Consider the following 12,218-nt stretch of genomic DNA (forward strand, 5'->3'; position numbering starts at 1 on the left):
AGCATCATGCACAGAGACCCCCATGCATGGTCATGGGCCTGGTCAAAGAGCAAGGTTGTGACCCCCAGCAAAAAAGTGGGAATTGTGCTAGAAAAAGGGGGGCAGGCAGAGGCGTCTACCTTGCTGCATGAGAGCTCCAACTCCAAACCAGAAACTATTTAGCAGGGTGAAATTGTTTTCCACTACATCCGAGTCAGGGTTGCAAGGGTGGGGGTTATACCACTCGTAGGGACTAAACCTGTGACAATTAACAGAGAACACACACACACACACACACACATATATATATATATCTGTTTACTGCAGTTGCTTTAAAGACACAAGAGTAAACAATAAAAGAGACCAAGAGTTGTCATCCTACCTGGGGAGACAGGGAGAGAAAACAAAGGTTACTTAGTCATTTCCAGAGATGAAACACTGCAAATCATGCCTGAGGATACTTCGCCCATCAAGAAGCATTGCTAGGTCTTCATGTACATACCTCAGTTTGCTATGCTAATAACTGGATTAGTAAACTAAGAGTTTATTGTATGGATTATTATAAAATGATGATTAGGATGTATTTACTGAATCTATTGGTCAAAATAAAGCCAAATAAATGACTGCTCTGAATCTCCAGAGTGTGTTTTTAAATAGTAACACATATACTCGCTACAATACTCAGGGATTGGGCTCCATTTGACCTCACTCATATTCCAAAGGTGGCTCCTCGTGTGGGAGTGCTCATATCAAAGGCAGCTTCCTCAGTAATTTAATCGATGGGGTCTGAAAATAACTCCATTGTCAGCCGAGAAAAGAACTAATAATCCTTATAATCTTAGAGGAGCATTAATATTCAGCAGATCAAGCGGTTCATTCCCATCATGCCCACGTCAGCCCCGGCGCTCCCCCTCACTCGACACGCTGCTCAAGCGGAGCGATTTCTCATTTATTCATATCAAAAAAGTGACATTACATTAGTAAAGGTTGATTGGTCTACAATTAAGCATTCTGACCTGATGTGGTTTTTGCTGGAGTTGAGGGGGAACTCAGGCCCTATCTTGACTCAAGCTGTTTCACAGACACAAGGGTTTGACTAATCAAATTGCAATGCATAATGTCGACTTACTTCGCTGGAAGTCAAAAATGATAACCTCAAGTTATGTCATATCAGCATAAAGGATAATGCAGATGAAACTGCTACCGCCGCGTGTCAAGGTTTGGATTGTCCTCTGGTTATAATTCAGTACTGGGTTGACTACCCTACATACAGGACTCTATATGAAGACGTATGGCTGTATTGATAAAATGACAGCATCATAACTGTATCCTGTCATTGACGAATGGGCTTTGCCGTTATGATGTGGTTAACAATGGTGTTTCTTCTCACCCCCACAACACTCGGGAGGATATTGTGTAATGCCCCTCAAGGACCTCTGAATGTCCCTTCTTGCTGCTGCTTTAGGAGAATCCTTGGCTTTGAAATCAATCCGTCTGCTCACTCAACTTGCCCCAGATTTGCTTGCATGTCAATTTGCAATGCCAAATTGAGTTCAGCTGAACTGCGACCTTGCCGTGGCAAATGTGACAATGTGACCCGATCCTTTGGCGCAGAGGTCTCCGGGTGTGTTTCCTCCAATCATGTTGCGAAAAGCCAATTACCGCTCGCCGTGAACATGGATGAGCACAGTTGTCAGCGTCCCGCTGGATCATGGGAGTGGCTTGGTGGACTGCCGCTGCTGGTTGGGTCAGGGACCGCTAAACCAATGCCGCTTACAGGAGACAACACAGCTTAGCCCGTCTCTCACTGTAGCACTGTTTGGCACGTTTGCTGTCACTTTGATCCAATTACACTGCCCTTACATTATCTCAGGTCATCTGTGCTGCAGCGGGAGAAACTTTGAGCAAGGTCAGTGCAGAGATAAAAGCCAGGAATTCACCAGCAGCGCAGAAACAATGTGAGGCTTTTATCTATTTATTCTACGGGTCACCCCAGCAGAAACCTCTCATGATGCTACGCATGATAACACCAATGTCAGGACGATATGAATCAACTGTCAGAATGGTCTGGTTGCTCTGTCACAGGATGGTGCACTTTATATCTCTAAACTTAAGCGTTTGACTGACGTTATAAATCCCGTCATGTTCAATTAAGGAACAGCTCAGTAAGCTTCATCTTTCTGCTGACTGTTGAAGTGTGTTCACCTATTTCCAGCAAGTTTGACTATTATAATAGTTTTTTAAATGGGTAACACCAAAAGAGCTCATTCAGAAGCTGCTGCAGTATAAACTAAGATGCAACCAGCACAGGACTGTCACCCAGGAGACCGCTGTTTGGGTCCTGTGTGGAAGCAAAAATAAACACTGACTTAACACTCGTAAAAAGGTGTTGCCTAAACACGTTAACCACACGGCATATCAAACTTTTTTTTATTCTAAACTTTTTTGCGTTAACTGGTTAGTTAAAACTCATGAATAGGATGTTGTGGCTTAAACATGTTGGAAAGTGCAGGCTAGATAGTTTGTACATTGCTTTAACACTGGCAACATTCTTTAAGGGCCAATCAAAATGTATACTGTTTATGGAATACTACTGTGTACACAGGGATACATATTGCAGCTTCCTACTCGACACTAAATTATTATTATAAGGACATATTGGAAAGGTTCAATCTTATACTTTTTAACCCTCAATTGCTTATTACAGCTCCATACATTCTAAACACGATTTACACACATCCAGAACATCCTACTTCGAGGTCTGCTTGGGATTCAGAGTAACATTTTAACCACAAGGCTGTGCCTTTAATATGAGCACTTACCAAACCAAAAGGCTTCTCATTTTCCAACGACTCAGAATGGACAGATTACACTTTGATGTGAGAAAAGAAAGACGTTGCATACAGAGATAATGCACTAGCTTAAGGAGAGGTGGTGTGAGATCTACTTTTTTCCTTTTTTAAAGCCGTTTCATCACCTGTGCCAGAGGCAACAATGGTGCTATTGACGTCATTAGAGGGAACATAAAAGCAGCAACAACAGGTGACATTGACATCAGTAACCGGAGATATCGGGGCAGGTGGCGGTACAACAGAGTAATCATGTGGTTTTAGCTGTGCACCCATGTGGAATAGGCCTATCCGTGGCAGAGAGAGGCTGCTCTAGCTCTGTGTACGTCAGTCCCCGTGTTCACTCTCCCAGGCATACAAACAGTCAGTCACACAGTGCAGCACAAACACAAGCATACATAGATAAAATGTGTACACACATAGATATATAAACAGAATATAAATGCATCGTGGAACTAAACCTTCTCCTGTAAAGTATTTCCTGTCAATGTTATGTGCTTGACAGTTTGGTCTCACAAGCTTTTTGTGAAATGAGTACTTTACATACAAATGATGTGTGTGAACAGAAGGTGAAATAAATGCTTTTTTACCACCATGCAAGGATTAATTAGAGGACATGGGACGAATAAGGCTTTTTATGGGTGTGTAGAATAAGCAGAGGGCGTCCCAAGAAAATGTATAGTATCTTTTGGGTTTTGTGTTTATGTTTATATTTCAGTGAGAAGCAAAATCTTATGTCCGTGTGAATTATGACTCTTCTGTCAAGAGCAAAGGCAAAAGTAGTGTGACATTGGGTCAGGAAACTTGTTGGGGGACAGGAGCGGTGGTTGAAAGGCTCAACAAAGCCTGTGTCTTTGACACTTTGACATGAGGAGCACTGGTCATCCTTCACCAGTCAACGGTCTGGTTAGAAGAAAACGACGACGCAGTTCTTCTCTCAAACATCACATTGATGGTTCCCTAACCCAACCAGTAACCAATTGGCGATGTAATCCAAGTTGAACCCTACCTCTATCCTTAGATCTGCAACTATCCAAGTAGTTGTAGATCTAAACCTGACCAGATTGTTATCAAAGCAGTGACAAATGAAGAAATATATATTCGAGCATGATTTATAAGGCTTAAGATCATAAATAATTTGGAAAAAATACAAAACTATCTGTGTGGCTACATAGGACAGGGGGAAGAAAGTGTGAATATATGTAACACTTCAATGATAGTTCAACTGCACACGCTCTTTTCCACGGACTAATCTTATGCCTGACAGAACATTATACACATGTACAACTCTTAAGGGGGAGGGACTTAATCTCCACATCTTCTGTTCACAACACGTAATCTGCCTTTGAGATTTCTCATTTCATGACATTTTGTGAGACTGTTATGTGCTTCACTCTACAGCAAAAATAACATGCAGCTGTAGCCCTGCATGCGTTTGTGTGTACAGGAGAGAAAAGAAGGAATAGAGTGAGGGGGGGCGGGGGAAATAATACACTTACCCAAACACTTACTTATTATGATAATAAATACAGATAGGTGCATATTCTGAGCCAACTTAGATGACAGTTGCCGCTTTTGATTCTCTCGTGTGATCATATCGCCAGTAACAACGGAAAACACATGTGCGTTAACGGTAAAACTGTCGGGTCACGGCTGCAAGAGAGCCGACGTCTCCCAAAAGTTGTACGGTTAACATGAACTTTTCTCACTCTTTTTTTTTTCTTCAACATGCTTCAAATGGCAGCCACAAGTAAGAACCACGAGATCAAACGAGCGAGCCTTCAAAAAGCATTGGCCTAGTTTCATCCACTGAATGAATATGTCTGTACAAACACCAGTACTCATATTGTGTTGTCTCGTTTCATCAGCCAAAGCTCAGTGTCAGCTGCATGACCAAACTAAACTGGGATGTGGTGCAAAAAAAGTAAAAAAGATAATATGTGTCATATGTGTCCATTATCGATACTCTTACATCTGTTTTGTGGTTAGGTCACATTAAGTGTCCATTGATACACGCAGAGCAAAAGTGTAAAAACATTCCAGATTATTTATTGAATGTTTCCATCAAAAGCACAGTTTTATGATAATGTGCATTTATAGCAGGGCTGAAATCGGTACAGAGCTCGACCCAAACTACACTTACCCTCTAGAGCATCCATCAACTGAACATAACCCTTATGGGCTTTCACTTTCCATTGCCAAATCCCGAGTGCAACTCCAGAACCTTGTAGTTCTTCGCAAAGAGGCATAGCAAACGGATTTGGAAAACTGTATATAAACTTTGCAGCAGTCCCTCCTTGGGTTCCGTTAGTTTGAACAACTCCAATGCCATTTGAACTTGTGAGGCACTGATAAACTGCAGTGAGAGACCTGAAATTACAGGTCACAGCCCCACTTATGAGAGAAGTTTGGTGCAGAAGTGAAAAAAGTATTCCAAGGCAACTAAACAAAACTACCTGCAATGTGAGATTTTATGGGGGGGGAAATAATATATGACCCAATGTGGAAATGGATGATGCAGCTCCACTACCTCCCACTGTACATCAAGTAAACCCAAATATATTGGAAACGGGGCCTGCTATCTTGCGCTGGTGACGTCATTTCGAGCCAGTCAGTGCAGTAGTGGTCGGGGATGGAACTGCGGTATCGAGGTCCCGCCTATACACCCGCCTGACTGACAGGTCCCATCCGCTAATATGGAGGGGGCAGGGTTTATGACATATACTGCAGCTAGCCACCAAGGGGTGATCGGGACATTTTTGCTTAGTTGACATGTCGTTCACCTTCACTTGGGTCTTTAGGAAAAAAACAGATGCTCCGTGTGCTTTGACAGCCAGCAGCAGAGTAGTCTGGACATATATATGTATCTATATATGAACATATTCTCAGTTGCTATTGACACCATAGAAGTTTATTCACAGTATGGATCTTCAGCAAAGGTTACAAGGACTAAAATCAGATTTGACTCCACTTTTCCAACAAAGTGTCCAATCTGCTGAGGCTACAGCTCAAAACTACTACAAAACTAAACTGGCTCCTTGTAACGATGACTATTATTTCGTAGGAATTTTAGACGGTGAATCTAAACAAGCAGAAACAAAATGAGAGGCAATCTCTGACTCACAGTCGAGCTTGAAGCAAGGTGAAGGAAACAAGAGAAAAGAAAAGACGGCATGAACTCGTAGACACTGGGGACAGTGAGGGAAAGGTGGGAGAGGGGCAGCAGTGTTCACACCGAGCTTGACACATCCCACAAACACACACACACACACACACTTACGCACACACATATCCATATGCGTGCACAACCTTTCTGCCACTCTCAGACATACACACCCTTAAACGGCTGATAGGCCGACAACTTCTCGGTCGGAGGTCTGTGTTTGTGTGTGCATCTGTTTCTCTGATACTGATACCAATGCGATGCCTGGTTTGTAAATGTCGAGTGGTGGAAAAAGGCAAATATTCATGCGGTCCTTCGTGGTGGAACTGCATTAAACCCGTTACACGGCAATGGAGTTGAGTTGCGATACATGACTGTTGATTAGTGTCAGCGTTTACTGTGAGCGAGTCAGTGTGCTGATCCTGTGAGTACAGAGATCGGGTGGGCGAGGCCAAGCGATGGCAGCTAAGCATGTTTCTGACGGTGTGTGAGGCAGTGATCACTGGGAGTGACTTGTTACCTGGCTATGACAAACAGCACACAACTGACACCCAAGTAAGCCAGCAGAATATACATCCAGATATCAGGCGAGAGGGGGTTGAGGAAGGAGAAGACCCCAGGGTTGGTCCCGTTGGGCTTGCGGTACAGTATACTTATACCCAGCGTCATGAAGGGCTTGGAAAAGTCGATAATCTTCTCGCGTACGTATGTGATGGCGAGGGGGGCCACTGCCAGATCAGCTCTCTGTCAACAGCAAACATAAAAGAGAAGAGAGATAGACCATAAGTCACGGACACGGGAAGCATTTAGAGGCAATCAAATTAAGAAAACAGGGTATTTACACACTACAGAATCTGTCCCAAGGCACTTAGCAAGAAATTTAAAGCCCTCTTTCTCTTTCCACCTATCAAGTATACTCCCACTACTAAACTCCCCCTTCTCCCCCTGGAGCCTAAATCAAGGCATCCATTTATATTCCTTACCTACTTTCTTCTATTGTTGGGATTGCTGCGAGCTTTAGCCTATCATGGTACTATACTTTATATAATGCAGTGTAGGAAGACATATAGGACAGGTCACCTGTGATTTAGAGGACTAACACAACAAGTACGAACCGATAACTCACCACACACTACGCTGAAAGCAATTGTTGGAGTGTAGGAATGTGGACTATTAGTTTTGCTTTGTTTCTATGCTCTAGATAATATATATTTAGACTTGTAAGAACACACTATTGACTATTATTAAATAGCTCTTTATTAATGTATGAAGCCAAGTACTTTGGAGGCAAAACACGATGCTTGGGCATTTTGTTATGCAGCATTCACTAAAGCTGTGTTAAAAACAGAAACAGAAACAGATCAACATGAAACTACAGGGCTTAGTGCAACACACTCCTGATTTGTTTTCGGTCGAAGTCCACACACAAGCAGCATCAACATGCCATGCCAAAATGTTACGTCCTGAGGACATGTCAAGCGAGACCACTTTTCCAGAGAACAGAAATTGCATCCCATTCGCCGAATGCGTTGGCACATCCTGCCCACCGTACTTTCACTATTTCGAAATGGCACTTCTGTTGTGTGCAATAAGCATCCAATCATGCAACACTACCCAATGTAGAAGGTGTCTTTTTTTCTTCACTAAATGACAGATATTTCCGTCTGAGCTGTTAAGAGCCATTAAGAATAACTACATAGAAATAGCCAATATTCTCGCTAATGGTCTCGTTTACTTGTGTCGGTCATTTGGAGAAAACAGTTTTTATAACCAGTTAAAAAACAGTTAATCACAGCACTTGATAAATGAATATGGCGAAATGAGAATTGTTAGCGTTTAAGTGAACAGTATCTTGGTATCCTGGCTTAAAGTCTGTTTGATTGACATATTATCCCCTGTGCAGACTTTCTCCCGCTTTATACTAACTAGTTGCTCAGACCGTCTAATATTGACAGGGATGGGTTCAAAACCTGATGCAACTCATACAGATGCTGAAGAGTTCTTTGGTGCTTCAGTACCAGGAAGTGGTTTAACGGGCGAAAACATCTTTTAATGTATTTTAAAGCTACTGCTACCTGTTTCAAACCACTTCTTAAAACACTTTTCAGGGATATCATTTATGTTGGTCAGAACACTTAAGATCTTACATCTTAAAATGAGTGGTTTTGGTTGGCACACTTGCTCCCAAGCAGACTTAAAGTAACTAATGAATTAGCATTTGCTAGAAAATACTTCTATCATTAACACTGTGAGCAGTTAATGAGGGTGGAGAATGTGTTGGAGCAATTAACTCGCTATGGTGTTCGTTCGGTCTTCTTGTGTCACTGTGTATTTGCAATTCTGGGGACAACTATACTTCTTTTCTACTGCAGGCAATGAACAACCCATTCCCCAGGCTTTCAAAAACATGTATTTTTAAGAACCGTGAGAGCCTTTGGTACTTAGTTATTCCTTTCATTTTCTCTATATTTTGGATACATGCCATGAAAAAGCAACAGCCAAACCTACTACATCATTTTTATATACCGTTTGGTTGTGAAGTAAGTGGTTATGAGTGGGACAACAATGTAATAAGTGATGATATTATTGTTAATGATTGTCTTTTACATTTACATAAACAAGAGATATACTTATACCTCCATGTGAACGGGGCTCTGCACGTCAGTGGCTCCCACCACCTTGTAGTATTTTGGTTTCTTTTCTAACAACTGGTTATGATCTCTCTCAAATTTTGGTTCCTCTCCCTAAATACTGCTGTGGTTTTTTCAACAATCATTTTCCACGAGTAACTTATTCACATTCATGGTTTTTTTTCTTCTTTCTTTGTCGCGACAGCGTTTCCTTCTTTCGTCGAGCATTATTTTTTCTCTCGATACAGATGTAGTAATGAAGTGCTGGTTACTGTTGTGTTCTCCGTAATTATCCTTGTAGAGATGTGACACTCCATAACTGCTTGGCAGGACTTAACTCTAACCTTAACCCTTTTGTTAGAGTTAGGGCATTTACACATTCGGGGCATGAAGAATAAAGGAAGATAAAGGAAATCCCAAATCTGCAATAATTGTATTAATGGCTTTTATTGTGAAAGGGCAGAACGAAAGAAGTCGATCTGGTCTGCGCCATAAACTATTTAGAAGAACTATTCATCATAATGTCACATATTGGTTTTAGGACTCGAGTTTGGAATTTTGTCCGACGCCATCTTGTTTTTTGCAACCAATGAACGCAAGTGACCATATTTGAACTGAGGAGTGACGTAGGGATTGTGGAAATTACTCTGTTAGAGACATATCAACTAAAGCAAACTCTGCTTTACGGTCTCTTTGACTCTAAAAAGATCATCATTTACTAAAGGAACATCACGCTGTATTGAAGAAGACTTGAAACTAGAGATTGAGACCATACACTCATGTTTACTGAAATAATAAATCAAGAGAGAAGTAGAGTAGTTTTCTTATACACTTCTATACAACCAGAGGAGTCACCCCCTGATGGTCAGTAGAAAGAATGCATAAAGTTTAAGGCTTTTTACTTTTTAGGTCTGCTTTGTCTTTGTCAAGGTTGAGAGGAGTAATAAAGTTAGCTGTCTTACTACAGAGCCTTACTTCTTGTTGTTTTATTGTCCTTGTAAATAGAGGTGAACTCAACCCATTCCACACAATCGGTTGACGCCATTATTCACGGTGTGATAGCTCAGGAAAAATCCACCTCGTTCTTAAAAAAACAAATGCCTTTTCCGCAACATTCCATATACACTGACGTGCGAATTATTCACTCACGGCCTCTAGAGTTAACGCTTTGCAAAGGTCCCACAGTGGGAAAAGGTTTGCTTACATAATTTGTCTCATGCAGCTGTTTGCAGCAAACGCTGAACATCAACATTACCTTTTCTATAGAGTTATTTATAATATGGCATAATCCCTTCTCTGGCAAGCACGGGAGGAGTCGTGCGCTCTAGAGATACAAAAATGGGATGTATAGAGCCTGCCTGGGAAAGCCATGTTTCCATATCTGTTCTGAAAACCCTGCTGTACTGCTGGCAGTTAATAAATCTTTGGGCTGCCTTGTGACTAATGCTAAACATCAACAGCAAGGTCAAGTGGTTAATTTCTCAAAGATATATCCTTTTTGTCTTATGAAGGTTGCCATACATCACTTGAGGAGGACCTGACTGTGCTTTCTTCTCACAGCTGTGTGGTACATAACAAGTCCAGCAGATAGCAGGCATCTCTGAATTCACCCGACCTACCCTATGATCGTCCACTTTGAGCATTAGACCAAAGATAATTTTGCTAAATCCCTTTGACAGGATGTTTCCAACTTGTTCAGCTGAAGAAAGACAGGCTGAATTGAGCTGAACTTCTTCCCTGTGAGTCCACACTTCCCAGTCTTCTGAGGGCCTGTCTGCTGCAATCACCATCCGTCTCAGTCAAGCCCTGTGTGCTCTCTTCTCTGTGAGAAGTGGGGCAAACCCACGCTGAACCTCTCACGAGGGATTGGGGCCCTTCAACAGTGACGATATGTCACGGCGGCCAATCACTGCACTGATCACGAGCAGGAGCAGTTACGGGAGACTTGACCCCTCTTGGGTCCAATATTGACTGTTGGCCGTGCGGCGTCTGCTATTTTTCTGCCCATGCAGTTTATCCTTACTGGGACTTTATGTGGAGTAATGATCTGAACTGTAAGCACATTGTGTGTTTTTTAATAAGCTCTGAGGGGAAACCAGAACCTATGCATCACTGTACTCTCAAACAGAGCGAGTTCTTACCACTTAGTGGTTTCAGTGAAATATTCCTCCTCATTATATCTGAATTTTGTCATTTTCAAACAAACATTTCGATGGTAATAGATGGTCATGAAACTGGAGCCAATGAAAAAAAATGAAAAAATGAAAGCCGATTTGTTATTTAGCACCTCAAAAAAACCGACTCACAACAACAGAGCATACTGCAGGTGAACTGCATACAAATGTGGATTTGGAATAAATACATTATTGTCATGATTTTCTTTCAATAATTGATTCCATATCTCAATGTGACATTTTTTTAAGCTCCTCCTGTTATCTATACTATTTGTGTCCTTCCCTGTATTGGATGAAGAAAGTTATAGTACATTTTAATGGCTTGTTTTGTCAGACCAAATCCAAAGGAATTATGTGTTGAATTCGGTTCTTGAAAAAACCCTGCTATTATCATTTTAAACCCCAAACAGTTGTTTTCACCATCACATTGCAGTTTATAATTTAAACTGAAACACTATTCAGATTCATGAGCAGACAGAGTTGAACAAACTTAGAAAAAGCAGCCAGCATGTTTAATAATAAAACATATTTTTTCCAGTAATTACAATACCCAGCTAATTGCCAAATTCCAGAAATGAACTTTGTGTGTACAATGCCATTGGCCTGATTTCAAGAAGTTGCTGACATGACATTCATATTGTCTTTAATGTATATGATATGATGAATAGAGACTCACGTGGTCCATGAGCTCCTTGACCATTCCATTCCACTGGCCTGTGTTCTCATCCTGGGCACCGTACCGCCCATCTTCCACCAGGCGGATCTCGTAAGTGAAGCCCAGGATGTTGGCCAGCTCTCTCAGCAGGTCTATGCAGTAGCCCTCGAAGCGGTCGTTCCCATACAGCGGTTTGTCAGACTTCTTGAACATCACATACGGCTCCTCCTGTCAGGTGAAAATAGGAGAGGAGGGATGAGACTCGACAGCACTTGGCATCTTTCACCCACCGATAAGGCCTATCCGAGAGGGCGTCTGATGTGTGAGACAGGCTTTTCAGCCACGCAAGCCCAAACCCACAGTGGCTCGACAAGTAAAGCGTGTGTAAAGCCGCCGTGTTTATGTATGTGTTTATGAGTTTAGAGTGTGCGTGTGCGCCGGCAGTCCCAGTCCTGGTAGGGTGGGTGCAAAGTGAGGCATGACCGTAATAAGAGATAATCCCCCATATCAATGACTCTGTGCTCCTCTCGGGCTCAGCAGGCTGGCTTCGGGCCCGGGCCCAGCTTTTCAGGACACCACGCGCTTTGTCAATAAGATAAGCGATGCTGATAGACGGACACAAAAAGAGAGAGCAAGAGGCTGCACATCCCCTCTGTTCGCAGCTGGGGAGATTACTAATGTCTTCTTTCATACTGCTTTTTCCCCTCCTTCCCCTCCCCTCCCGGCTACTGAGCATCTCCTCCACCGTGTCCTTCTCCTCCACGCTTA

The 12,218-nt window shown here is 42.3% G+C and overlaps 1 protein-coding gene across 2 annotated transcripts in view; it reads right to left on the minus strand.

Moving 5' to 3' along the window:
- grik2 (glutamate receptor, ionotropic, kainate 2) overlaps positions 1-12,218 on the minus strand; it is a 260,814-nt gene that overhangs the window by 66,284 nt on the left and 182,312 nt on the right. For both annotated transcript variants that reach the window (XM_056434478.1, XM_056434479.1), the window contains exons 10-12: positions 11,472-11,678; positions 6,512-6,735; positions 120-238 (exon numbers count right to left, since the gene is read on the minus strand). In XM_056434478.1, the coding sequence (XP_056290453.1) occupies positions 120-238; positions 6,512-6,735; positions 11,472-11,678 (550 nt within the window). The remainder of the gene's footprint in view (positions 1-119; positions 239-6,511; positions 6,736-11,471; positions 11,679-12,218) is intronic.

This window comes from Pseudoliparis swirei, chromosome 16, assembly GCF_029220125.1.
Source record: "Pseudoliparis swirei isolate HS2019 ecotype Mariana Trench chromosome 16, NWPU_hadal_v1, whole genome shotgun sequence".
NCBI classification, from domain to species: domain Eukaryota; kingdom Metazoa; phylum Chordata; class Actinopteri; order Perciformes; family Liparidae; genus Pseudoliparis; species Pseudoliparis swirei.